General features: G+C 33.5%; 1 protein-coding gene across 1 annotated transcript; it reads right to left on the minus strand.

Annotated features, from left to right (window-relative positions):
• Positions 1 to 26,966, minus strand: LOC143080988 (pyruvate dehydrogenase phosphatase regulatory subunit, mitochondrial-like). The gene is made up of 18 exons (XM_076257219.1): positions 26,867 to 26,966; positions 24,428 to 24,841; positions 23,876 to 24,006; positions 21,312 to 21,393; positions 20,674 to 20,755; positions 18,987 to 19,068; positions 17,498 to 17,619; positions 16,665 to 16,779; positions 14,449 to 14,601; positions 14,055 to 14,179; positions 10,742 to 10,934; positions 10,186 to 10,338; positions 8,898 to 9,034; positions 6,829 to 6,977; positions 5,936 to 6,143; positions 3,837 to 3,926; positions 2,451 to 2,630; positions 1 to 1,734 (listed from the first exon to the last, which is right to left on the minus strand). The coding sequence occupies exons 2-18, from the start codon at positions 24,667 to 24,669 to the stop codon at positions 1,333 to 1,335; spliced, it is 2,646 nt and encodes an 881-aa protein (XP_076113334.1). The 5' UTR covers positions 24,670 to 24,841; positions 26,867 to 26,966; the 3' UTR covers positions 1 to 1,332.
• Positions 26,967 to 27,119: the final 153 nt, after the last annotated feature.

Consider the following 27,119-nt stretch of genomic DNA (forward strand, 5'->3'; position numbering starts at 1 on the left):
AATCTTTTATTTTTTCTTTATTTTTATACTCATTATAACAAACAATACAAACTTGAGTAAACATTGATTTCACACAACACATCATATTATTAACATCACATAATAAACAGTTCTATGGTGCACAAATTGTATCAGAACATTTACCTGATTGGTTGTATGATTTATCAAAACATTTATCTGTTTTAGTCTATGATTAATTTATTACCATTTCTGGTTCATTGATATTCAACAAAAAATAACAACAACATATATCTGCATTTTAAAAGAATTATCTTAAATCTATTCCTATAAGGTTTTTTAATCTCTTATTTCAAAAACGACAACAGACACAATGAAACTCACAGAATTTGTAGTACATATAAGAAACATACAAAATATAAAACTCTTATTACTGTCTCAGTAAAAGTAACTTTATGTTGCCACGAATTATAGCAGCATAAGCTGCCTAATTTGTGTCACTAACTTGACCCAAATATTTATAACATCTGAAAACCTAAATAAGAAATACAAATTGTTATATTCCAAACAATGAACAATGCATGGAAATATATAAAGCATCAATTGTTTTGGGAATATACACTATCTAATCTACCATACATCTTACTGATATCTGTTCAACATAATATAATAACTATTTTCTGTATTTATTTCATATCATTAATAAAAAAATAATGAATATTATTATTACACCTGTAAGCACTATAGAAAAGATTTATTTGTACCCTGACTGAATTAACAAAATTGGTTCCCTACTTTCACTTTTTGGCTTACATTCATTTCAATAACTGAATTGCTGAGCACACAAACAATTGATCTGTAGCTAAGGTCACACAAGGTTGCATGCATATGGGTCCTAATGATGTTGAACTTTTTGGGCTTATTTTGACAAAATTGAACCAACCTGACTGATAATAGCAAAATATTCAAAATCCTTTCTGTGAAAATGTTGGAAACAAACACAAATACCCTTTTTTTTTTATTTCAACTAATATTGTGGAAATCATAGATGATGAATGCCTTTTAAAATTCATATATATTTATACTGGAACAAACCTATACACATGTCCCTATTATAATAATTAAAACACCCTCTTCTGATTACAATGTTCAAATTCTACCATAATATTAAAAACGCCCTCTTCTAATTAGAATGTTCAAATCAACCATTTTCAATATTTGCACCATAATAAAAAAACACCCTCATCTGATTAGAATTTTCAAATTCACTTCCAATATTGGCACTAACATGATAAAAGTTTGTTATGTCTTTATCATCTCTGTAAGCAAAGATACAATAATTGATCAGACGATTTACTTTGGCTTGATATCTGATTATTTTTTAGGAACAGGAATAAAAACGGGATCAGATGAAGTATAAGCCTCCTTTGTGGTATATAGTCTGGCCTCAGCTTGAAATCTCTGTCCTCCTACGACTACTTCATAGTTAGCATCCTTGTCCATTATAAATTGGTTAATGTTTTTATGAATTATTCTGTTATCATTTTCATCATAATCTCTCACAAAGCCTAAACATATCATCTTCTCTAATGTTGGACCATATGCGCTGGAGGTAACTGTACCAGCAAACTTGCCGTTACGATAGATTGGTTCACCACCCCATGGCCACACGTCATTGTCCGTATCAAAGTCTTTTAACAGGAACTGAACAAACTTCTGACTAATTCCATTTTCTTTCTGTTTTACCAAGGCATCTCTTCCTATAAAGTCACCTTTCTGAAATAAAATCCAAAGTAGGTAACTTTTAATAGTTTTTAAGATGTGTATTGTTGGATGAAGTTATCTTTGCTGTATCTCAATGGAGAAAATGTAGGTTATTTTCATTGTGGAGGCCCATAGGATGTGTTTAAAAATTGCCACATTTATCAAACTTTACAATTTCAAGCTGATCTGATTTTACAAATTTAACTCCACCTCATGTTCAAAGAAAGTTCAAAGAAAGTTCTTTAATGAGAAAATTTGTTGTCTTAACTATACATTATATGACATAGCCATTATAAAAAAATTATTGACCAATCGACATCTATCCCCCACTATTACTCCCCTACTCAAGCTTCATACATTCAACTTTACTTTGAAATCTCTGCCACATTCAAAAGGGGTATCATCTGTAGAGAGATATTGTCCCCAGAAAGAGCCTCCTTTCTTTAACCCAATAAAAGTCCCTTACTGTAGTTACTTACATTTAACTTTACTCTGAAATCTCTACCACATTCAAAAATTATCATCTGTAGAGAGATATTGTCCCCAGAAAGAGCCCCCCTTCTTTAACCCTATAACAAGTCCCTTACTGTAGTTACTTACATTTAACTTTACTCTGAAATCTCTGCCACATTCAAAAGGGTATTATCTGTAGAGAGATATTGTCCCTAGAAAGAGCCCCCTGTCCCATTCTGTAACCCTATCACAAGTCCCTAACTATAGGTACTTACATTTAACTTTACTCTGAAATCTCTGCCACATTCAAAAGGTGTATCATCTGTAGAGAGATCTTGTCCCCAGAAAGCAAAAAACTTCTCAATCCTTAACTTCCTCATGGCATAATACCCAGCATTCCTTATTCCGTAGTCCTTTCCTGCCTTCATTAGTGTGTCGTATACATGTAAGGAATACTGAAAGATAAAAAGATCTTGTCTTATTGATCCATACTAGAGCCCAAAAGGCAATGTCTATATTAGAAATAAAATACTGTAGTCATTTATACTTACCATGCTCAATATTGAAGTGTAGAAAAGCACTACCGTATGTCTTTTATATAAGTAGAAATTCTATAGTCCTTTGGCTCATGGGCTAATAAGGAATGTTCACTTCAGGTTTCTTATGCCTAAACTTACTTAACTCTGAAGGTATAGGTATGCATAAAACACATTTATATCATATTTTATAACTTAATATCATAAAAAAAAATTTAAATGATGTTCAGTGTTTTGCCACGTCTTTAAACAGAAATATTTCTCAGCCTTTACGAGTACGACTTTCAATATTATCACTGTTTCATTTCTGTTTACCAATCATCAGAACTCAAATCATTTAAGGTGGTACCTAACACTTTAATTAAAATTAATTTAGGTCGTTTAATTTTCTTGAAATTTTGACAAAGTATTTACTTGGACCCTTTGACAAAAATATAAAAATTTTAAAAAATTTGAACCAACCTTTTTATCAGAAAAATTACACTGGTTATATAGCAGTTTGACACTCATTTTGATCATTGAGAAGCTTAATATTCCCTTAACAACACAACGTAATTAAAACGTTTAGCTGATTTTACAGAGTTATCTCCCTGTAGTGTTAGGTACCACCTTAAGAACAAGAAAAGTTAAAAGGTCTTATTTATTCTTCCCAGCTACTTAATATTTGCTAGATAAACTGAAATGTAATAGCATATATATAAGATAAGAACTTGGACAAGAAATCAGAAATTACATCTGACAATGTTGACAAAATATCCATCATCAATGTGAAATTCTGTCTGAATTTATTATATAGTATAGAAAGTCAATGTTTACTGCTATTTTATTAGTTTAATCAAAGAATTAAAACCATTGTTATGAATTGGCTGTTTCTGTATTGGACCTGTTATTTAGATTCTCGATCAGCTGTTTTGGCCTATCTACTCTAGGAGTCTTTGGTTTAATACAGCTAACCTCAAATCTATAACAGGCCAAATCCAGAAACCGCCAGTTAATAAAACTATAATAATCTAGCAGTATAACATGGGAGTTGATGTCTTCATTTTCTATAACTAGAAAATGAACTATCATAAAAACAAGCTATAAGGCAATCATGTGTGTGGTCTTAGGTTCTTAATGTCTTACCTCTGACGGGACATAAAGCACAAAGCCATCTTCACCAGCATGTGTTAACCTCATAGCTATTATACCTCCAGCATAACCAACATCTATAACCTGTGGATATACAATTCTAGCCATATTAGAAGTGTATATAAATAAAAATCATAGTTCACACAATTATTCCTATAAATTAACATATAGATTCTACAGCTGAATCTAGTGAGATACGATATTTATCCACTCCAGACAGTTAAATTTTTAAATTAATACTTGAGGTTTGCCAAGCGGTTTAAATATTTAAAATTGAACTGTCAAGTAAGAGTCTGGAAACGGTCATATTTGCCAGTCTTGTCCTAAACTGAAACTATTTGTCCTAAGCGAGTAATTGGGATTCAGGACAAATTTTATTTTTTTAACAGAAATAATTTCCAGATCCTTGCTGTAAAGAGTAGATAAATATCATATAACACGAGATTTGATGGTGGAATCTGTTTCTCTAATGATTTTTAAACAATATCCAGACAATGCAATTCTTCTTTTCAAATGATCTGCAAATAGATGTGTTCCTTCTATGTGACGTCATCAGGCATGGTCGACTTTTTTTTCGAGCTGTCACAATAGGAAATTCAGAGGAAATTAAGAAAATTTGACGTCATTATCAAACTTTCACCAATGAAGAATTGAGATCAAATGATTCACACGTTGATTAAATAAAAATAATCCACATGTCAGGAAAGGGATAAATTGTGTAAGAATTAGAGAAATAAAAATATCTGGAAGAATTACAAAAATTTTGAACATGCCAATTGTTATCAATAATAGAAGATGTCTCAATGTCTTGTAACTGAATACACTATTTTTAACCATTACTAACTTTTGTTAAAACTGAATTTTGTGTCCTCTGTAGAAAATAAACAGCTGCACCATGAGCGCATGATATGCCCGACATCTTATGTGGAAGTCTTATGCAATAATCATAAATAGTTTATGAGAAAGTTTTAAGCAATAACCATATATTGTTTTAGAGACACGGCGGGACATGTGAAACCCCCCACCCTGTTTTTTTTTACAAAAACTAAATATTACCAAAATAAAATTTTGAATCAAACCAAAAAGTATACAGATCTTTAGATTAATATATCAAAAAAGTGTGTAAAGTTTTAAGCAATAATCATAACCTATTTTTGAGATACGGCGCGACATGTAAAAAACCCTCCCCTGTTTTACAAAATACTCAATAATTCAAAAATAAAATTTTGAATAATCACCAAAAAGTATACAGATCTTTAGATTAATAGAACAAAGAAGTGTATAAAGTTTTAATCAATAATCATAAATCGTTTTTGAGATACGGCACAACATGTAAAAAAAAAAACCTCCCCCTTTTTTACAAAATACTAATAACTCAAAAATGAAATTTTGAATCATCACCAAAAAGTATACAGATATTGAGATTAATATAACAAAGACATGTGTAAAGTTTTAAGCAATAATCATAAATCATTTTTGAGATATGGCGCGACATGTAAAAAAAACCCTTCCCCTTTTTTACAAAATACTCAATAACTCAAAAATGAAATTTTGAATCATCACCAAAAAGTGTACAGATATTGAGATTAATATAACTAAGAAGTGTTTAAAGTTTTAAGTCATAATCAAGAATCGTTTTTGAGATACAGTGCGACATGTGAAAAAAACACACCCCTGTTTTAGTTATAAAGTGCCGTAACTCAAAAAGTTTAAATCTTATTTTCACCAAAAAGTATACAGATCATTTGACCATCATAAGAAACAACTATATTAAGTTTCATGAAATTTGGATTAGTCGTTCTCAAGTTACGGTGCGACATGTTTACGCCGGACAGACGGACAGACGGACGGACAGACAGACGGACGGACACCGGACAGACAGACGGACGGACACCGGACATTTGTATACCATAAAACGTCCCGTCAAAATTTTGACGGGCGTATAAAAATCAGTGATATTTAGTGTTAGTTAAATTTTAATTTTTGCATAGGCTTGAATCTCATTGGTCCCAGATATACACATGAGTTAATCACATTAGTCCTAAGCTTACAATCTCATGAGCTCATCAATATTGAGGATCAATAAAACCTACCTGACAAGTCATAGGTTTAAAGTCATTGAGAGTCATTGACGTATCTGTGACATCTGCCAACAGCTGTTGAGCATGTGGACCAACCACATTTAACCCTGAGAAAGCTGATGTAAGGTCAGAGATCATCACAGATCCATCTAGTGGACAATGTTTCCTTAACCAGGAGAAGGATCTGGTCTGTTGTGAGGTAGGTGCGATCATGAAGAACCTGAAATTGTGATAGCCAACTATTTACAGTTTATTCTGGTTTTCTTTGGTTGATCTTCAATCAGGTCTATATATATTTGTCTTATGCAGAACCATTGTCTTTGGTTCATGTCTGTCTTATTTGTTTTAGTACTGTTTTACTATAAATTAAGCTCTCAATTTTCTCAATTGAATTGTTTCATATTTTTCCTGTTATGTCCTTTTATAGCCGACTGTAAGGTATGGTTTTTCTCATTGTTGAAGGCAATAAGGTTGCCTATAGATACTTACATCTTCTTCATTCAAACTTTGGTGGATATTTGTCTCATAGGATATCATACCACACCTCCTTTTTTCTTTGGTGGATATTTGTCCCATAGGATATCATACCACACCTCCTTTTTTCTGTTTGTATGTTTCTTATTTGTTATTCATCATATATACAACAGATACAAAATTTCCTACACTGTTCCTATATATTTTTTGGTTCCTTGTATAGTTATTTGTCAATAATTCAATATTATAATGTAATAAATGAAGAGGACTTTCATTAGTCGTAGCTTTATATTTTGAAGGGTAGATAGAATCTAATATCAACTGGTCTGTGACTAAGGTAAGCTAACAATTTAAAATTGTTGAGTACATCATTCTTTATAAAAATAAACCAAAAGTCACATTTTTTTATATATAAATATGACAATACATACCTATTATCTGTCAGCGGTACAATAGAACAGTCATTTTCGTATCCTCCACGATTATTCTGCATTCCAGTATGAATAACTGTTCCGATTGGTTGATTTATGTCGTTAGAACTTAAATACTGCAATAAATCTAATGCTTCTGATCCCTGAGACTGTAAGTAAAATAATTTTGTATAAACTAATACAGGTCTAACACTGGTCATCAGGGTTTAGTGTAGATGTTGTAAGTTTATCAAATTATATCAAACTTTTAATCTTTATCTAATTCAGATCTGTAAGATTTTACTGTTCAAGCTTCAATGAAACGAAACAATTTGAGAAATACTAAATCATTTAATGGACAAGGTACTACTGACAATGATTTTTTAACTTTCAGTAATCACTTACAGCTATTTAAGGAAATTTAAAGTTCCCTTTGTTTTAAATACAAAATATCAAGAACCTCCACTTTTATAACTACAAATGTTTTCTTACATACTTCAGTTCTTTCTGTTAAATTTACACTGGGATGTTAGGTCAAATGATACTTACACTTATCCAATTATCTATCAGTAAGACAGAGGTCAACATTTTTAAGTCAACTGAATGGACTTCTTTATTTTTATGGCCCCGCAACGAAGTTGTCATTGCCATATAGTTTTACCCTTGTCCGTAATTCTGAAATTCCGTCATTCCGCAACAAACCATTATACAGAGTTTTTTCTAAACGCCTTCAGATATTGGGCTGATTTTTGGTATGTGAGTTAACCATGATGAGTTACAGATCAAATTTAAGTTTCTTTCCACTCCGTTAATTTTGGCCTAAATTAGGGCTTTGGACTGTGATACATTGTTGAAAATCACAGTTATACACACTTTTTTCTAAACTCTTTCAGATATTTGGTATGTGAGTTAACCATGATGAGTTACAGATCAAGTTTATATTTTGTTCCGGTCCGCTAATTTTTGCCAAAATTGGTGCTTTGGACTTTGATAAATTGTTGAAAATCACAGTGATACAGACTTTTGTTCTAAACTCTTTCAGATAATGGGCTGATTTTTGGCATGTAAGTTAACCATGATGAGTTACAGATCAAGTTTAAGTTTTGTTCTGCTCGTCTAATTTTTGCGGAAATTACAGGCTTTGGACTTTGATAAATTGTTGAAAATCACAGTTATACAGACTTTTTTTCTAAACGCCTTCAGATATTGGGCTGATTTTTGGTATGTGAGTTACTCATGATGAGTAACAGGTCAAGTTCAAGGTTTGTTCCACTCCACTAATATTTGCCAAAATTAAGGGTTTACAACTTTGAAAATTGTTGAAAATCATAGTTATAGACTTTTTTTCTATATGCCTCCAGATTTTGAGCTGATTTTGATATGTGAGACTACCATCATGTTTGTGTTCATATGTGTTATTGAAATTGCAGATTTTTCAACTTTTTGAGACAGGGCCATTCGTGTCTCTTTGACACATCTAGTTAATTTCAATTTCAATAGTCATAACCACCATCTTGTCCTCTATTTCTTGAATGTGACCTACCAAGTTTTACTGATCAGATTGTACTTGTATGAGCAACATGATGGGTACCACATATGGAGCAGGATCTGCTTACCCTTCTGGAACACTTGAAATTGTCTCTAGTTTTTGGTTGGGTTCATGTTGCACAGTCTTTAAGTTTTCTATGTTATGTTTTGTATACTGTTGTTCATCTTTTTCTCTTTTTTTCATTTTTTGCATGATGTCGTCAGTTTATTTTGGACTTATTTGCTTATAAATGTTTCTTTGGCATTCCATTTAGAATTATGAATTTCAAGGTTTTGTCCTGCTTTACCAAATAATCAAGCTTTTGCTTATTTCTCCATAAAAACTTGACAGTCATATTAAACAAATAAATGATTAATTGATTGTTATTCTAATTCCACTTTTAGGACATTTGGATTTTTAAAACTTTAAATATGTGCGTGATACATATGTATAACATTTTTGTGCTGAGGGGGTGTTAAGCAACCAACAATCAATCAATAAAAAATTTAAATGAAGTGGTGACATAGACAAAGTTTGTTTAAGTCAGTAAAAATTATCTTACCATTATTTCAAACTTTGAGAATGATGACATATCAATCAAGCTGACCCTTTCTTTACATGACCAGTACTCATTCTTCACATGCTCATGCCAGATTGGTTTACCAAATGTACCCTTCTGTATGCCCCATTGTTCTTCACCTGTAAAATAATCAAAGTACTGGAATACTGGTATGCCAGATAGTTTTACCAAATGTATCCTTCTGTATGCCCCATTTTTCTTCACCTGAAAAATAATCAAAGTACTGGAATACTGACATGCCAGATAGGTTAACCAAATGTACCCTTCTGTATGCCCCATTGTTCTTCACTTGAAAAATAATCAAAGTACTGGAATACTGACATGCCAGATAGGTTAACCAAATGTACCCTTTTGTATGCCCCATTGAAATACTAACATATTAAGCCATTACATTCCAGGCAAGTTCCATGGGTAACATTCAAACATCCAAGCTTCAACAAACAGTGACATTTCTAGAATAATTCCTCATATGTTATGATATGTACCCATTTTTGTCTATTCATGGCTTGAAAAATAATCAAATTGCAAACATCAAAGGGACATTTAAAATCATAAGACAAACTGAAAAAGCATTGGACGTCAACTTCATCAGAAACTAACTTGACCTAAAATTTTCACCCAAAGCTGGACAGCCGGTACGACAGACGGACGGACAGAAGGATGAATGAACAGACTGACACACACAGACCTAAAAAACATAACGCCCCTGGGTGGGACATAATAATGACAATTCATGTGCCAGTTAGGTTAACTTTATGTGTCTTTCTGTATTTCAAGCTGTTCCAGGCATAAACAAATTCTGAAAAAAAACTATTAATTACATACAAAGCAGTAACATTCCTTGAAGGGCTATTAACTTTACTGAATGCCCAGCAGTTCCTGTTTTAAAACAAATATACACACAATATATATAAAATCTCACTAAACTATAGATTTCATTAACAAAACTTTTCCTGACTTCCTAAAGAAAACATGCTCTATCAGCTTTCAGTCATTAATCTAGACTATAACCAGGGGGTGGAAACATCAGTTTTCTTCACTAGCCCAAGGATAAGTACTATTAAAAAATCTACCTCCCAGTAAATTAATTGTCTATAATGGTTGTGCTATTGCAGAAATTACTAACATTTATTGTACAGAACATTTGAGACTTGCCATTTGAGTCTGGCATTTCCAAACCCCTGATTACCATTGATTAACCAACCTTAGTCCCCAGCCCTTAATCATTTACATAGCTTTAAACTTTTTAGATGACACCAACTGTACTTACTGTCAGCTGTATCATTGAAATACATAGGTCTCTCATAAGCATTTGTTTCACCAAAGCAGGCTCCCTCAGCCTTCAGTCGGGTATAGAGTGGTGAGGTACGGAAGTTACGTCCTGTCTTCCATTGCTGTCCTGGATATTTCATCCTATACATGCCTGTAAAATAGCATCACATTTAATTCTCATTTACTAGTACATTTTGTTATAGACCAAAATTAGTATTTTGTGAAATGCAACAGATAAAATTCAAAATGATTCTCTTGGCCATAAATTATAAATGCCTCAGCAATCAAAGGTGTACTAACAATTTTGGATTTTGGGAAAAGAAAATTAAATGTTAAGTTACCAATGGATCCACATCTTCTAATTTTTGTATATTCTCCTGTAAAATTTACTCATAACAAATATTGTTGCCCCTAACATATTTTCTCTTATATGACCACACATAAAGATAGACAAATAGATTTTGAACTTGAAAAGTGTGAGATATAAATTTGAATTATCTCCCCTTCTGTACAAACCCCCTCTCTCCCTGAGGAACCCCCTGTGATGTACAAACCTAATGATTCCTTAACTCTCTCCCTCAGGAACCGTCTGTTGTTATGGAATGATACAAATCTTAGGATGTCATGAGCTTCTAGATTAATGCTTGGCTCTCCATCAATGATCCACTCTGCAATGTGTTTGCCTACACCACCAGATGCTACAACACCTGTGGAGGACATCCCTGCTGCCACAAAGTATTTACCAATCTGAAATTACAGGGATAGACAAATATTATATCCATGAGACCACAAAGTATTTACCTATCTGGAATGACAGGGATAGACAGATATTATATCCATGAGGCCACAAAGTATTTACCTATCTGGAATAACAGGGATAGACAAATATTATATCCATGAGGCTACAAAGTATTTACCTATCTGGAATTACAGGGATAGACAAATATTATATCCATGAGGCTACACAGTATTTACCTATCTGGAATTACAGGGATAGACAAATATTATATCCATGTTGCTACAAAGTATTAACCTATCTGGAATTATTGGGATAGACAAATATTATATCCATGAGGCTACAAAGTATTAACCTATCTGAAATTACAGGGATAGACAAATATTATATCCATGAGACTACACAGTATTTATCTATCTGGAATTCCAGGAATAGACAAATATTATATCCATGTGGCTATAAAGAATTTACCTATCTGGAATTACAGGGATAGACAAAGATTATATCCATGAGACCACAAAGTATTTACCTATCTGGAATTACAGGGATAGACAAATATTATATCCATGAGGCCACAAAGTATTTACCTATCTGAAATTACAGGGATAGACAAATATTATATCCATGAGGCTAAAAAGAATTTACCTATCTGGAATTACAGGGATAGAAAAATTTTAAACCTACAACATAGGTAAGACAAATATTAAACAGGCATCTGATAAACAGGGGGTGGGGGCTTGTTGGCCGTGTGTTGTAAGTAGTTACTACTGTAATCACTAGCCAGTCATTACTGAGGTTGTGAGTTTAAATCCACGCTCGTGCGTGTGCACTGGACTCCTTTCTTAATTGACTAGGATTGTCAGTTTTCCTACTGAATGGTGGTGGTTTTCTCCGGGCTCTTTGGCTCTCTCCATCTATAAAAACTGGCCACCACGAAATAGCCAAAAAACAGTAATTAAAAATGACATTAAAACATTATAATCAAAAATCAAATCAAATCCATAGAACAGGTTTCTGATACAACATTCATGTGGCTACAAAGAGTTTAACAATCTGGATTAACATAAATAGAAATCATCCATTTATATATTATAGGTCCATTGACAAACTAACAGACTTCTGTTTCCATGGATACATACCTCAGCAGATTCCCCAAGAGTCCAGCTCCCATCAGGAGTAAAACATTCTGGTCCAATGACAAACTAACAGACTTCTGTTTCCATGGATACATACCTCAGCAGATTCCCCAAGAATCCAGCTCCCATCATAATTAAAACATTCTGGTCCATTGACAAACTGACTTACTTCTGTTTCCATGGATACATACCTCAGCAGATTCCCCAAGAATCCAGCTCCCATCAGGAGTAAAACATTCTGGTCCATTGACAAACTGACGGACTCCTGTTTCCATGGATACATACCTCAGCAGATTCCCCAAGAATCCAGCTCCCGTCTGGAGTAAAACTTTCTGGTCCAATGACAAACTGACAGACTTCTGTTTCCATGGATACATACCTCAGCAGATTCCCCAAGAATCCAGCTCCCGTCAGCAGTAAAACTTTCTGGTCCCTTGACAAACTGACAGACTTCTGTTTCCATGGATACATACCTCGGCAGTTTCCCCAAGAATCCAGCTTCCGTCAGGAGTAAAACTTTCTGGTCTCTTGACTGACAGACTTCTGTTTCCATGGATACATACCTCGGCAGATTCCCCAAGAATCCAGCTTCCGTCAGGAGTAAAACTTTCTGGTCCCTTGACAAACTGACTTACTTCTCCTTTCATACCTCGGCAGATTCCCCAAGAATCCAGCTCCGGTCAGGAGTAAAACTTTCTGGTCCCTTGACAAACTGACTTACTTCTCCTTTTTCCATGGAAACCATACCTCGGCAGATTCTCCAAAAATCCAGCTCCCGTCAGGAGTAAAATTTTCTGGTCCATTGACAAACTGACAGACTTCTGTTTCCATGGATACATACCTTGGCAGATTCCCGAAGAATCCAGCTCCCGTCAGGAGTAAAGCTTTCTGGTCCCTTGACAAACTGACTTACTTCTCCTTTTTCCATGGAAACATACCTCAGCAGATTCTCCAAAAATCCAGCTCCCATCAGAATTAAAACATTCTGGTCCATTGACAAACTGACTTACTTCTGTTTCCATGGATACATACCTCAGCAGATTCCCCAAGAATCCAGCTCCCGTCAGGAGTAAAGCTTTCTGGTCCCTTGACAAACTGACTTACTTCTCCTTTTTCCATGGAAACATACCTTAGCAGATTCTCCAAAAATCCAGCTCCCATCAGAATTAAAACATTCTGGTCCATTGACAAACTGACTTACTTCTGTTTCCATGGATACATACCTCAGCAGATTCCCCAAGAATCCAGCTCCCATCAGGAGTAAAACATTCTGGTCTATTGACAAACTGACGGACTCCTGTTTCCATGGATACATACCTCAGCAGATTCCCCAAAAATCCAGCTCCCGTCCGGAGTAAAACTTTCTGGTCCAATGACAAACTGACAGACTTCTGTTTCCATGGATACATACCTCGGCAGATTCCCCAAGAATCCAGCTCCGGTCAGGAGTAAAACTTTCTGGTCCCTTGACAAACTGACTTACTTCTCCTTTTTCCATGGATATATACCTAGGCAGATTCCCCAAGAATCCAGCTCCGGTCAGGAGTAAAACTTTCTGGTCCCTTGACAAACTGACTTACTTCTCCTTTTTCCATGGAAACCATACCTCGGCAGATTCTCCAAGAATCCAGCTCCCGTCAGGAGTAAAATTTTCTGGTCCATTGACAAACTGACAGACTTCTGTTTCCATGGATACATACCTTGGCAGATTCCCCAAGAATCCAGCTCCGGTCAGGAGTAAAACTTTCTGGTCCCTTGACAAACTGACTTACTTCTCCTTTTTCCATGGAAACATACCTCAGCAGATTCTCCAAGAATCCAGCTCCCGTCAGGAGTAAAATTTTCTGGTCCATTGACAAACTGACAGACTTCTGTTTCCATGGATACAAACCTTGGCAGATTCCCGAAGAATGAAGAATCCAGCTCCGGTCAGGAGTAAAACTTTCTGGTCCCTTGACAAAGTGACTTACTTCTCCTTTTTCCATGGATACATACCTCGGCAGATTCCCCAAGAATCCAGCTCCCGTCAGGAGTAAAACTTTCTGGTCCATTGACAAACTGACGTACTTCAGCTGTTTCCACTGCAGGCATACGATTGAGAATAGCATCAAGTAATATTTCTAAAAACAGAAAAAATTGAAAGCATTCACATAATAGTTAATGACATACTTGTGTTTAAAATGTGTTAAGGATGAAATCAGCTGATGTAATTGACAAAACAAAAACACGAAGGGGCTTCAAACTCAAACTTGCTATGCTTGTACAATTGTTTTTTTTTTAAAACTCACAGGGAAAAAATGCTGATGAAGCAAAATATTTTTATTTTTAGAATGAATTGGATTACAAGCTATCATTAAAGTGTAATAAATGTATATAATTATGTATTTACGAAAGTGGTCCCAATCTTCTGGCAGTAACTGGAACTCAAATTTGTCTGGAATATTTGTATGGAAAACTGGCTTAGCTACTGGTTCAAAACCTCCTGCCATTACACCCCCACTCCATTCCCGATAGTAGATTAGTCCATCATAATCTCTGATCACTGGAATAAAATAAAATCATGGATCAAACTTTCTTGTCATTACACCCGCATTCCACTCTTGATAATAGATTAGTCCATTATGATCTATGATCATTGAAATAAATCAAAACATATCAAACTCTCCTGCCATTACAACCTCAATCCCCTCTTGATTAAGAATTAAAAGCTTCTTTTTGAAACTTTATTAGGGTCAAAATACATAATAATTTACCTGGTAAGGTAGAGTCCACTCCTGTCAGAATATAGTATATTTTACCTGGTAAGGTAGAGTCCACTCCTGTCAGAATATATTATATTTTACCTGGTAAGGTAGAGTCCACTCCTGTCAGAATATATTATATTTTCATACCTGTCAACCTGTGACGATGAAAATGCAGGTCATGACCTGCATTGAAGAATCAAATCTCAGGTCATAACGCGTACGAACTTTTTCGAGCTGAATTTCAGTATTTATGGTACATTTTCTTATAACATATATCAAAGATACCAAAACATCAATGCATGTTCACTTGGTTAAGTCATTTTAAATTTTATTTATTATTATTTCATTACACTTTTAAAGAGTGTTATAAACTTGTGTGTCACAATATTATGTCCTTTACTTTATGTCATCATCTTCAATTTATTTTTCAAATGTAATTTTAAAAGGAGACTACTAGCGTTTAAACATACCATGTAGAGGTATTACATGTATGAACATTCATCTCTCAAACAACAAATGGAAGTGTTTAACGACCTTGACTGGCTATACAGCCCTCGCACGGTCGGCTCGGTGCCCGAAGGCGATTGGTGAGCATTTAAATATTTTCTGCCGTGGGTCAGGAACTGGTAGTAGAGGACGCCGAATGGAGGCCGCCATCTTGGTTTTGGTGAGTTGTTTTTGGTTTTTGACTATTTTGGATTTTTCTTCTTCACAACGGCTGCTTTCAGGGCCAGTTTGGTCAGCTTGGCAGCCCGCTAACCTCGATGAGTGAGTACCGGTAGATGAATGGTGGATGTAGTTCTAAAGATGACAGGAAGCGTTATCAGGACCCAAAGCCGTGAGGCAGTTACATGCAGGTCGTATCACCCAACAGCCTAGGATACAGCCCTCGGACGTTAATCGGCATAACACTCCCCATGATACAATGGTTTTGGAGTGCATGTTAACGCGGGTACGCCAACTACTACGTCTATCTGTACGGCATGGATTGGTTTCTGTCATCTTAAGTAGTATGTCGTTGTTCATCTAACTGTAAACCCTCATCGAAGATAGCGGGTAAAGGAGAGCTGGCCCAGCACATCCGTTCAGCTGTAATGACTGAGACGTGACTGGATTGATCTCTCAAACAACAAGGAAATAAGACTATGATAAAATATAGTAATACAGTTAAAGGAAGTATAAATGTAAAAAATAATTTTCAACTTTTCTAAAAAAAATTGTATAAAGGTATAAAAATAATAAAAATTTATTTTTCAATATGTATTTGAATTTCATATTATTATGATTTAATCTTTTTCACCCATAAAACGTAAATATAAGGAATAATTTTGAATGGTGACAAATAAGGGGAAGTAACTCTTAGTTGAAATATCTTTGTAAAACAACAGGGCAATTTATTTACGACCTAAAGCTAAGGTAATTGGTGTTAATTAACAGTGTGTTTGACACCAAAGCTGTCAAGTGAAGCCATGCACTTAATGGGTCACTTAATTTGACAGTTTACATAGCTAGATGAACTGCCTGTTCATGGAAGAATTACGAATTTGCCGGTATTTCAAAGGAATATTACTTCTCAAGGCTAAGAAATACGGGTGAAATCGGGTCATTTTCGGAATTCCCGGGTTATTTCAATGACCCGGCGGGTGATCCGGGTGATCCCTCAGAATTGTGAAAATCTCGGGTCACACCTGCAGAATCCGGGTCAGTTGACAGGTATGTATTTTACCTGGTAAGCTAGAGTCCACTCCTGTCAGAATATATTATATTTTACCTGGTAAGGTAGAGTCCACTCCTGTCAGAATATATTATATTTTACCTGGTAAGGTAGAGTCCACTCCTGGCAGAATATATTATATTTTACCTGGTAAGGTAGAGTCCACTCCTGGCACCTCCTTTGTAACAATGTAGAAATGTTCTGTAGCATGTAATGGTACTTGTACTCTGGGTTGTGACTTCTTTCCTATCTGTCGACTCCACTGATAAAGACACAACAATGGCAATAAGAAAACACATTAAAGAAGAATATGGACACACATGCCCTGGCTTGATAATATACAAGATGTACTAACCTTTTGACTTTTTGTTTTCTTTTAAACTGAATGACATTTGTTTCTGTATGTTGTCATTATAGATTGCTCAGGGGTTAGAGTGTTCTCATTTGTTGAATAACAAACAGTAGTAATAAAGTAGCTCAAGAACAGTGAAAGTGATGTCACCTTACTTAAAACTTGATGTGTGTTTGGTGGTAATAAGCATTGCATATATAAGTTTCATAACATTTGAAAGGTAAGACATTGCTGAATTCCTGGATGCAAGTTTTAACTCGGCAAACCTTGTTTTGTTGTATTTTTCTTATTATTTTAAACATTACATAAATTTCTGAAATTTTTTACAATATTATCCTTCTAGATTGGCTTTTCATTCATATACTGTGGATTCATTTATTTTCGTTGATACCTATATTCTTGGATTAAGGAAAACTTGCATGTTCATGGAAATTTGATTTTGTGGTTTTGAAAAAGTCTGCATAGAAAATTTGTCATTTGTCGAACATTTAATTTAGTGGTTCACCTTTACCCACGACATTCACAAAATTGGTATTAAACAAAAAATGATGAATCCACAGCAACAATTTATCAAACTAAGCTTTGAATTTGATTATTTTTTAGTAAAACAACTATAAGATATACTTACCAGTCCTCCACAATTAACAAAGTATTCACAGTTGATTGTTCCTAGGCTTGTCTGTACAGCATGAACATGACCATTGTGAGTTAGAATCTTTTCAACTTGTACTCCTTCAAACATTTTCACTCCTAAAACAAATAGGAAATATTTTATATATTGAACAAAACATGTCTTTCAAAACATTAGAAATAATTCACAAAGTGAAATATATTATGGGTTTATTCCAAAATCTTTTCAAAATTTTTACTTTTAACAAGAGAACACATGCTGAAATGTCTCGCTGTTTAACTGAACATTAGTTTTATGTTGAAAGTCTTTAATACAAAGGTTTTCCTACAAGTATCACATATTCATCAAATTAACATTTTTAAAAATGCATGTTAGTTTCTTGTGTATAATTTGGAGTTTAGTATGACGTCCATTATCACTGAACTAGTACATTTATTTGTTTAGGGACCAGCTGAAGGACGCCTCCTGGTGCTGGAGTTTCTCTCTACATGGAAGACCTATTGGTGACCTTCTGCTGTTGCCTGTTCTATGGTTGGGTTGTTTTCCCTTTGACACATTCCCCATTTCCATTCTCAATTTTGTGATCATGAGGTTAAGGTCAGATAAACACTGTTAGACAGACATGTTCACCTTACAATTGTTCCACCCACCAAATATAGTTGATTGCTCAACATTGACCAATGAACAATGAAAATGAGGTCAAGGTCAATTGTTACCTACCAGACAGACAGACATGTACATCTTTAAATCATTCCATACACCAAATATAATTGAACTACTGCTTATTATATTTGAAAAACTGACCAAAACACAAAAACTTAAAATGAACCATTAAGCATTCACTGAACCATGAAAATGATGCCATGGACAATGGATATATGACAGACTTAAACTTTAAAACATAATGTATACAAGGTATGAAGCATCCAGGTCTTTACCTTTTTTTGTCCCATGTTGGGAGGAACTTTATGGATAAAAGATTACCTCTGTCCTTGGCTAGTTATACATAAGGGTTGACATCAAAAGTTCAATGTAGGATAAAAAACTTAATTCACATAGTTTTTTCACTGACACCCCCACCCCCTTCTTAACTTAATTTGGGAAAAATTGATTTACCAATAGAGATATATGTAAAAATCGATTTTAGATATACAAAACTTGTAGAATTTTAACCCCCCACCCCCAAACTATTTGATTTAAGTTTTTTATCCTACATCGATCTTTTGATGTCGTCCCTAAGTTGTACAATTTTTATAGTGATAGATTGTCCTATGTTAGGAGGAACTTTATAGATAATAGATTACCTCTGTCTTTGGCCAATCTGACATAAGTTGAACAAATTTTATGGTGGTAGGTTGTCCCATGTTAGGAGGAACTTTGTAGAAAATAGATTACCTCTGTCTTTGGCCAGTCTGACATAAGTTGAACAATTTTTATGGTAGGAGGTTGTCCTATGTTAGGAGGAACTTTGTAGATAAGAGATTACCTCTGTCTTTAGCCAGTCTGACATAAGTTGATGCTAAGTCTGAAGGAGCTACAACTCCGTCTGATGGAACATATAAGGCTGCCTACAAATAAATCATTTGTGTAATACATATAGATAATGAAACTTTATTTGATTAAAACTCACAGAATCAAAAGATTGAAATACCCAACATGAGTTTTGAGGGTCAGAAAGTTTAATGTTTCTTAAAAACATGTCTCTTCACTGGCTAATCTGTAAATCTAAGACAACTGAAATCATCATGCATCCCAAACTAGTTTCTCAGTTATAATTCCAATACATACATGATTAAACTTTCAAATCAAGTTGCACATTTTTTGTGTGTGTTTATACAGTATGTATTTATTTCTGATGCAGCATCTGAGCTGTGTTGGATACAAATTGACCTTTTGCAAATGCATATCAATACATCTGTTATCGTATAATGATAAAATTGAGAATGGAAATGGGGAATGTGTCCAAGAGACAACAACCCGACCAAATAAAAAACAAAAAACAACAGCAGAGGGTCACCAACAGGTCTTCAATGTAGCGAGAAATTCCCGCACCCGGAGGCGTCCTTCAGCTGGCCCCTAAACAAATATATACTAGTCCAGTGATAATGAACGCCATACTAATTTCCAAATTATCGTATAATGAGTTGAAAAAAATATTTAGGTATTAAAGTTTATAACAGTTTGAATATTCTGTAGTTATTAGAAAGCGTTTTTCAGTAGCTACTTCTGCTGCTCCAGCCATACTTTGTTGCCGGAAACATGTAACTGTCGTCTGTTAGATCGAAACGATTTTATGTCGAGAGCGCTAATTGGTTGATATTTATTCGGTCGTCCAATTAAAAACCATTTTATTTATACATCCCTTAAATAGCTAACAAGAATTCCCCGTTTCTATATTTTGGTACACGGACGCTGTTCCAAATCTTATATTAACCTCTCGTGATTTTTGACGCGGTGAATATAATGTTTTATCAAAGAGGATTTCCTATGCTTTTAGCCAATGAGAAAACAGAAAATTTATAGTCATATAATAAACCTCAATATCATCTGTTTTAAGAACAGGTGATAACCTATATGTTTTATACCTCAATATCTTCTGTTTTAAGAACAGGTGCTAACCTATACGTTTTATACCTCAATATCATCTGTTTTAAGAACAGGTGCTAACCTATATGTTTTATACCTCAATATCTTCTGTTTTAAGAACAGGTGATAACCTATATGCTTTATACCTCAATATCTTCTGTTTTAAGAACAGGTGATACCCTATATGCTTTATACCTCAATATCTTCTGTTTTAAGAACAGGTGATAACCTATATGTTTTATACGTCAATATCTTCTGTTTTAAGAACAGGTGCTAACCTATACGTTTTATACCTCAATATCATCTGTTTTAAGAACAGGTGCTAACCTATATGTTTTATACCTCAATATCTTCTGTTTTAAGAACAGGTGCTAACCTATACGTTTTATACCTCAATATCATCTGTTTTAAGAACAGGTGCTAACCTATATGTTTTATACCTCAATATCTTCTGTTTTAAGAACAGGTGATAACCTATATGCTTTATACCTCAATATCTTCTGTTTTAAGAACAGGTGATAACCTATATGTTTTATACGTCAATATCTTCTGTTTTAAGAACAGGTGCTAACCTATATGTTTTATACCTCAATATCTTCTGTTTTAAGAACAGGTGCTAATCTTTGTACTTCTTTTGGTCCAATAAAATGGGCTTCAATACCAGTAGCTCTAAAATAGAAAATGTTCATATTAGCACTTAAATATATAAATATGATGAAAGATTGCTATAAGAATAAATACAAGATTTTTTTGCCAAAATTCTAGAAATTATAATAAAGAAGAATACACATGCAAAATCATGACATGTTTTAAAAAAATAGGTTTATTTTTTATATTTCCATTGTCAACAGTCAAATTAAGAAATCTGTTATTTAAGGGCATACATCGATGTGATAATGTTTTGATCCCACATTATTTTTTTTACAAAAATTTGCATACAAGTTATTTTTCACCTAGTCAATTCAAACATGTAATAAAAAATAAACTGTCAAACTTTAAGGGATAAATGGGGTTGAAACTTTGGACATTTATTTAAATTTCTTCTTTTTTTACATTTCTATCTTTTGAATAGACCTTTTACATGTTTACTTACATAGTTACAGCATGTCAGTGCCCCTAATTGACAGGTTTACTTATAAAGTTACAGCACATCAGTGCCCCTAATTGACAGTTTTACTTACACAGCTACATCACGTCAGTGTCCCTAATTGACAGGTTTACTTACACAGCTACAGCATGCTTTCTCTGTAACAAGTTGACTCTATCTTTAGTTTGAGCAATGTTAATACTGCCACACTGCTTCCAACCTAAAATGTATAAGAGGAGTGAAGATTTCATAAAAAATGTTGAAAACATTATATTAAAAGGGGATAATTTTAGATGTGTGTTTCGGTAAAGGGAGATAATATTGGTTGTGTGTATCAATACAGGGAGATAACTTTAGTGGTATGTTTGGATAAGATAAAGGGAGATAATATTGGTTGTGTGTATCAATACAGGCAGATAACTTTAGTTGTATGTTTGGATAAGATAAAGGGAGATAATATTGGTTGTATGTATCAATACAGGCAGATAACTTTAGTTGTATGTTTGGATAAGATAAAGGGAGATAATATTGGTTGTATGTATCAATACAGGGAGATAACTTTAGTTGTATGTTTGGATAAGATAAAGGGAGATAATATTGGTTGTGTGTATCAATACAGGGAGATAACTTTAGTTGTATGGTTGGATAAGATAAAGGGAGATAATATTGGTTGTATGTATCAATACAGGGAGATAACTTTAGTTGTATGTTTGGATAAGATAAAGGGAGATAATATTGGTTGTATGTATCAATACAGGGAGATAACTTTAGTTGTATGTTTGGATAAGATAAAGGGAGATAATATTGGTTGTATGTATCAATACAGGGAGATAACTTTAGTTGCATGTTTGGATAAGATAAAGGGAGATAATATTGGTTGTGTGTATCAATACAGGGAGATACCTTTAGTTGTATGTTTGGATAAGATAAAGGGAGATAATATTGGTTGTATGTATCAATACAGGGAGATAACTTTAGTTGTATGTTTGGATAAGATAAAGGGAGATAATATTGGTTGTGTGTATCAATATAGATAATTTTAGTTGTGTGTGTGTCATTAAAGGAAGATAATTTTAGTTGCATGTATCATTAAAACCACTAATTCATTGCCTCCATTGCTGTTTATGTTAAATTCCTCGATTTCAAGCAGTCACAACTCTTTTGTCTCAAGCTCAAATAAAGTGTCAGTCATTTCAACTTATTGAGTATTGTACTAAAAAAAATCAACATACCTTTAATCACATATGAATAAGAGAGTTCTGATTCCAGAAACTTGGGAAGTACAAAATCAGGTACTTCAGATTGATCAGAGAATCAGCGAAAAAGTACCCTCCTTTTAAAATTTCCTACTTTTTTATTATCAAAATTAAAGTCAAAAAATGGTTCTACAATGATCACCATTCATTAAGCTTTCATTTGATACCAAAGTTGCCAAAATATTCTACATATTTTGTAAGTTACACTTATGTGTAGGAACTGTTATGTTTTGAATATTGTTGTGAAGTCAGCTTAATAAACTTATGGTATAGTGGGCTGCTCAATTGTTACGTCAATATTGTTCTTCCTTTACCTTTCTTAATACATTCATTAAAAGAGCAAGACAACTGTTCTTTAGTTCATGCCATTATATGATATCTTAGCACTATTCTCAATAAATATGTACTCCTTTTTGGTATGTTCTTTCAGACTGGGCATGAATAAGTGATGTTACACATTAAGGGAGATAATTCTAGTTGTTAGTATCATTAATGGGAGATAATCTAATCTGTGATTATCATTAAAGGGAGATAATTTTAGTTGTGTGTATCAATAGAAAACTTTCGAGTTCGATGAATTTCCATCAAAAACTCTGGTTTTAGTGAACGTCATTTGTGCGTTTAGGGGCGTTGTCACTTCCATTCCAATAATGAGCGAGTGGTTGGAAAACTATAATTCTATATTGTACGAATTATCCGGCAAACTGAATTCTCAAAATTGACAATCAGCACTGCTGTCATTAGGGAATTGCCATTAAGTACCTACAGAACAACCATTATTTCTAGTTTATCCTGCACAATGAAGTTCACTAAGACGCTTGATGAACGTAAATAGTGCAGGGATACAGACGACCCCCTCTATCTGGTAAATGACATCATAAAGGCACGCATAATTCATGTGTTTCTGCCGGTGATGGATGAACTCGAAAGTGGTCTATTAGATTGCATCATTGTCTCCTTTGATATCATTAACATATTTATTCACGCTATAAATAAAATATTCTTATACCTAAACTATAATTCTTTGATTGAAAACAAACCATAACTTTAGTGCCAAAAAAATCAGTAAGCGTTTAATAAAATTATTTACTTATAGATATAAAATAATTATTGAAATTTCCATATCCAAACCACATTTTAGGACTTATGTTTATGATTTGACTTTTAGTTAAATGTTTCTAATTATCAATGACCTATGCAGATATAATACTGACATCATTTTCTAACTTTTCTACTGACCTATTCAGATGAAATAATGACCAATGAGATGTTCAGATTTCCCAATGACCTATATAATACTGACCAATGCCATGTCCTGCCTTTTCTATTGACCTGTACAGATATAATACTAACCAATGCCATGTCCTTTCTTTTCTACTGACCTATACAGATGAAATAATTACCAATTCTATGTTTGGACTTGCCAATGACCTATGTTATACTAACCAATGCCATGCCCTGCCTTTTCTAATGACCTGTACAGTTCAGCACTATACTTGACTAGTCTAGCTGAAGGAACATCATCTCTCAATTGGCCAATTAAACCAACAGAATGCCATGTTGTTCCACATGTATATCTACAAAAGCAAGAGTTAAAAAAAAGAAAACCTTTTATACAAATTTTACCATGTTCATCACATTTTACATGATTTTGGCAGTTATCTTGGTTATGTTAAATTCAAGAAGTTGATTTGCAGACTTAATTGGTCTGATATTATTGCTTTTTTCAAGTTTTTTTCTTTGAATTTTCAGAACAAAAGCATACATAGAAAATGAGTTTTGCAAGCAAAATCTTATTACCTCCTCAAAGTTAAAGTTTTTTTTTAATATAACAGTAATATTTTAGCATTCACTTCCGTTGTAGGTTATTAAAGTCCCCTGAACTAGCAATACAACATAATTTCACCCTCTCCCTGCTAGTTGGTAGATAGCTATAGATGTCTCAGTTACACCCCTATTAATGTTACAATATCCCCTGACCCACTGTAGGCTACTTACTTCCCCTGCTCCAACAGTACAACATCATTCCAACCTCTCTCTGCTAGATGGTAAGCTATAGATGACCCAGTTACACCCCCACCACATATCACCACACGAGCATGCTTTGGCAAATCAACAACTGTCTTCAGTGATTTTGATGCTTCGTTATTGTTTATAAAACTACTGTGGAAAGCTCTGTAGAAGGCATCACTTGTACAGCGTTTGTGTAAAGGAACTTTTAAATAGCGGATTAAAGACATACTTGTTGCTCAGTCTGTTCAAGTCATTTTTAACATCTTATATCAATCCAGTTTGTCAGTAGTGATACTAGATATTACACTGACTATGTTAACAAAACAACTTTATCTAATGCATATCCTGGTGTCTACCCATATCACCAGGGTCATCATCTAGGACGAAACTATTTAAGATCTAAAATGTAAATAAACAACTTTTATAATATATACCTGAGGTCAGAAAATGATAATGGATAAAACTTACATATAAGAGTCAATACTCCTGGCCTAGATTAGACTCATCGCAAACATTTTGATCTATTTCAGTTATTAAATTGTATTCATATCAAGATTGTCACCTCATCAGACCTTCCTTGACATTAGACAAAATGTTAGATGTTAAGATAATGTTTATTATGATAGAGATTAAGCCTCATAAGCTAAAATTCAGCTAAAATCTGGTTCTAATATTTTAGTTTCATCAATCTATATATGTCAAGGATATACATTTTGTAGTTACTTTGACAAACAGACTGATTAAAATAATTCACTTCTTGTCAGAAATGTTTAAAAAAAATTACAGTTTAGAAAAAAATAAATTAAAAGTCTTGAAGGGATTTATATTGCCATCATCCCTCTGTTGATAGTTAACTTTACACATTAAATTCAATAATGTTTATTGAACCATTTTATACAAGTACATTTATTAGAAATTAACAAAACTTGGCAGGTACATATATTCTTTTAAGTAAGCTGAATTTTCTACCTTGTGTATGTGGATTGAACTACAGTTTTGATGAAGTTCACTACAAAAAGTGCCATTAAAAACCTCTAGGTATGCATGTTAGGACATAGAAATTTGTGGAAATTTAGAATACCTTCACACAAATATACTTTCTATTTGCCTGAGCAGTTGAAATGACTGATCTCAATAATATTATTGAAATAACAAAAGCAGCCTGCATTATACAATGTTATAAAAGAATTTATTACATTGGTTGCAATGAATTACATTGATTTCCCAGTTAAATAAAAACCAATAATTTCACATGTGAAATAACAACTATTTCACTCTCTGACGTCATACAACAATTGGCGTTGTCAAGACATCAATAACGGGGGGTCAAAACAAACTGTGAATGCGTAGGGAAAAGATATAGTTGCTTACATGTTTTACATTAATTTCTTTAAAAAAAGCCATTTGCCAATGTAATAAAAAGAATAACTAATTAAAGAATTCAAATATCTAAAAATATTCAACTTGTGACCCAACAACACTGATAATTAACTCATGGGCTACGCAAATTCGTAAATTAATGTGAATATTAATGACATGGACATGATTTCCTATATATATATGTAACTGAATTTATTATAGGATTTTATTTTATTTTTATTTAGGATTACAATCCCCGAAACTAAATATATTTATACTAGTAAATTTTGTAACCATGGACTATTTATATGGGGACGAAGTCCCCAATTACGGTTGAAAAATCAATAAAAAAAAAAAAAAAAAATTTCAGGAAAATTTCCCCGAATTTTTCATTCTACTAATGAACTCAAAATCCTTAACTTTTTTTTTCAGATCTACTTCCTTTTCCGGTCTTGTTTGCATGAGACTTTGAATAAAATGTATATTAATCAACATATCAACAAATATAGGAAGGAATTCAACATTCAATTATTTTTGATAATTGTTTGATATGAAAAAAACGTTACCTGGATAACAGCGTTTCTTTGTTTACAAATTGCATATGACGTCATAACTTAAATAACGTCACAACTAAAATCCATAACAACAGAACCAAAATCGGAAACTTTACGGTATTTCCGTTTCTTTTTTTTAACAAATATTTTAGTTACAAAAAAAATGTTCATACAGACTTCGTCCCCATTTACAGGTATTTAAATGCCTGCCTCATATTACAATTACCATGATTACAGTCATGACAGTTGTTTTCCTTTTGTTCTGTTGACAAAGTCTAACGTTTGATTTTGTCCGTTTTCATGGACTTTCTCTTTTAGATTTTCAATGAAGTATAGTATTTTTGTTTATATTTTCATACAGGTCAAATTGAAATCATTTCTTTACACACTCCCAGTGACTCTGTGTGACACTCAAAAAAATACAACCCTACACTTTCCTTTGTCTCAGAGACAAAGATGACAAAGTTGATTTTCAGAGCAAAACTAATAAATAAAACGATTATTGACTTACTGTTTAACACTAAACTATATATAATACAGAGAGGTTTAACTAATAATGCTGTCTGCTAGATATTTACAGTCTCATGGAGGCACAAATTAAGGCATGCGAATTCTGGGCTCAAAAAATATTTTCATATGTCTAAAGAACAAAAAAAAACCCAACAAAACTGATTCTTAGATTTGAGAATATGTATAATTTTTAATTTCCTGTAAATTATTAGTGCTTTTACCTTGTTAATAAAAATATGAAAACTTATTTGTAA

Source organism: Mytilus galloprovincialis, chromosome 6 (genome assembly GCF_965363235.1).
Source record: "Mytilus galloprovincialis chromosome 6, xbMytGall1.hap1.1, whole genome shotgun sequence".
NCBI lineage: Eukaryota > Metazoa > Mollusca > Bivalvia > Mytilida > Mytilidae > Mytilus > Mytilus galloprovincialis.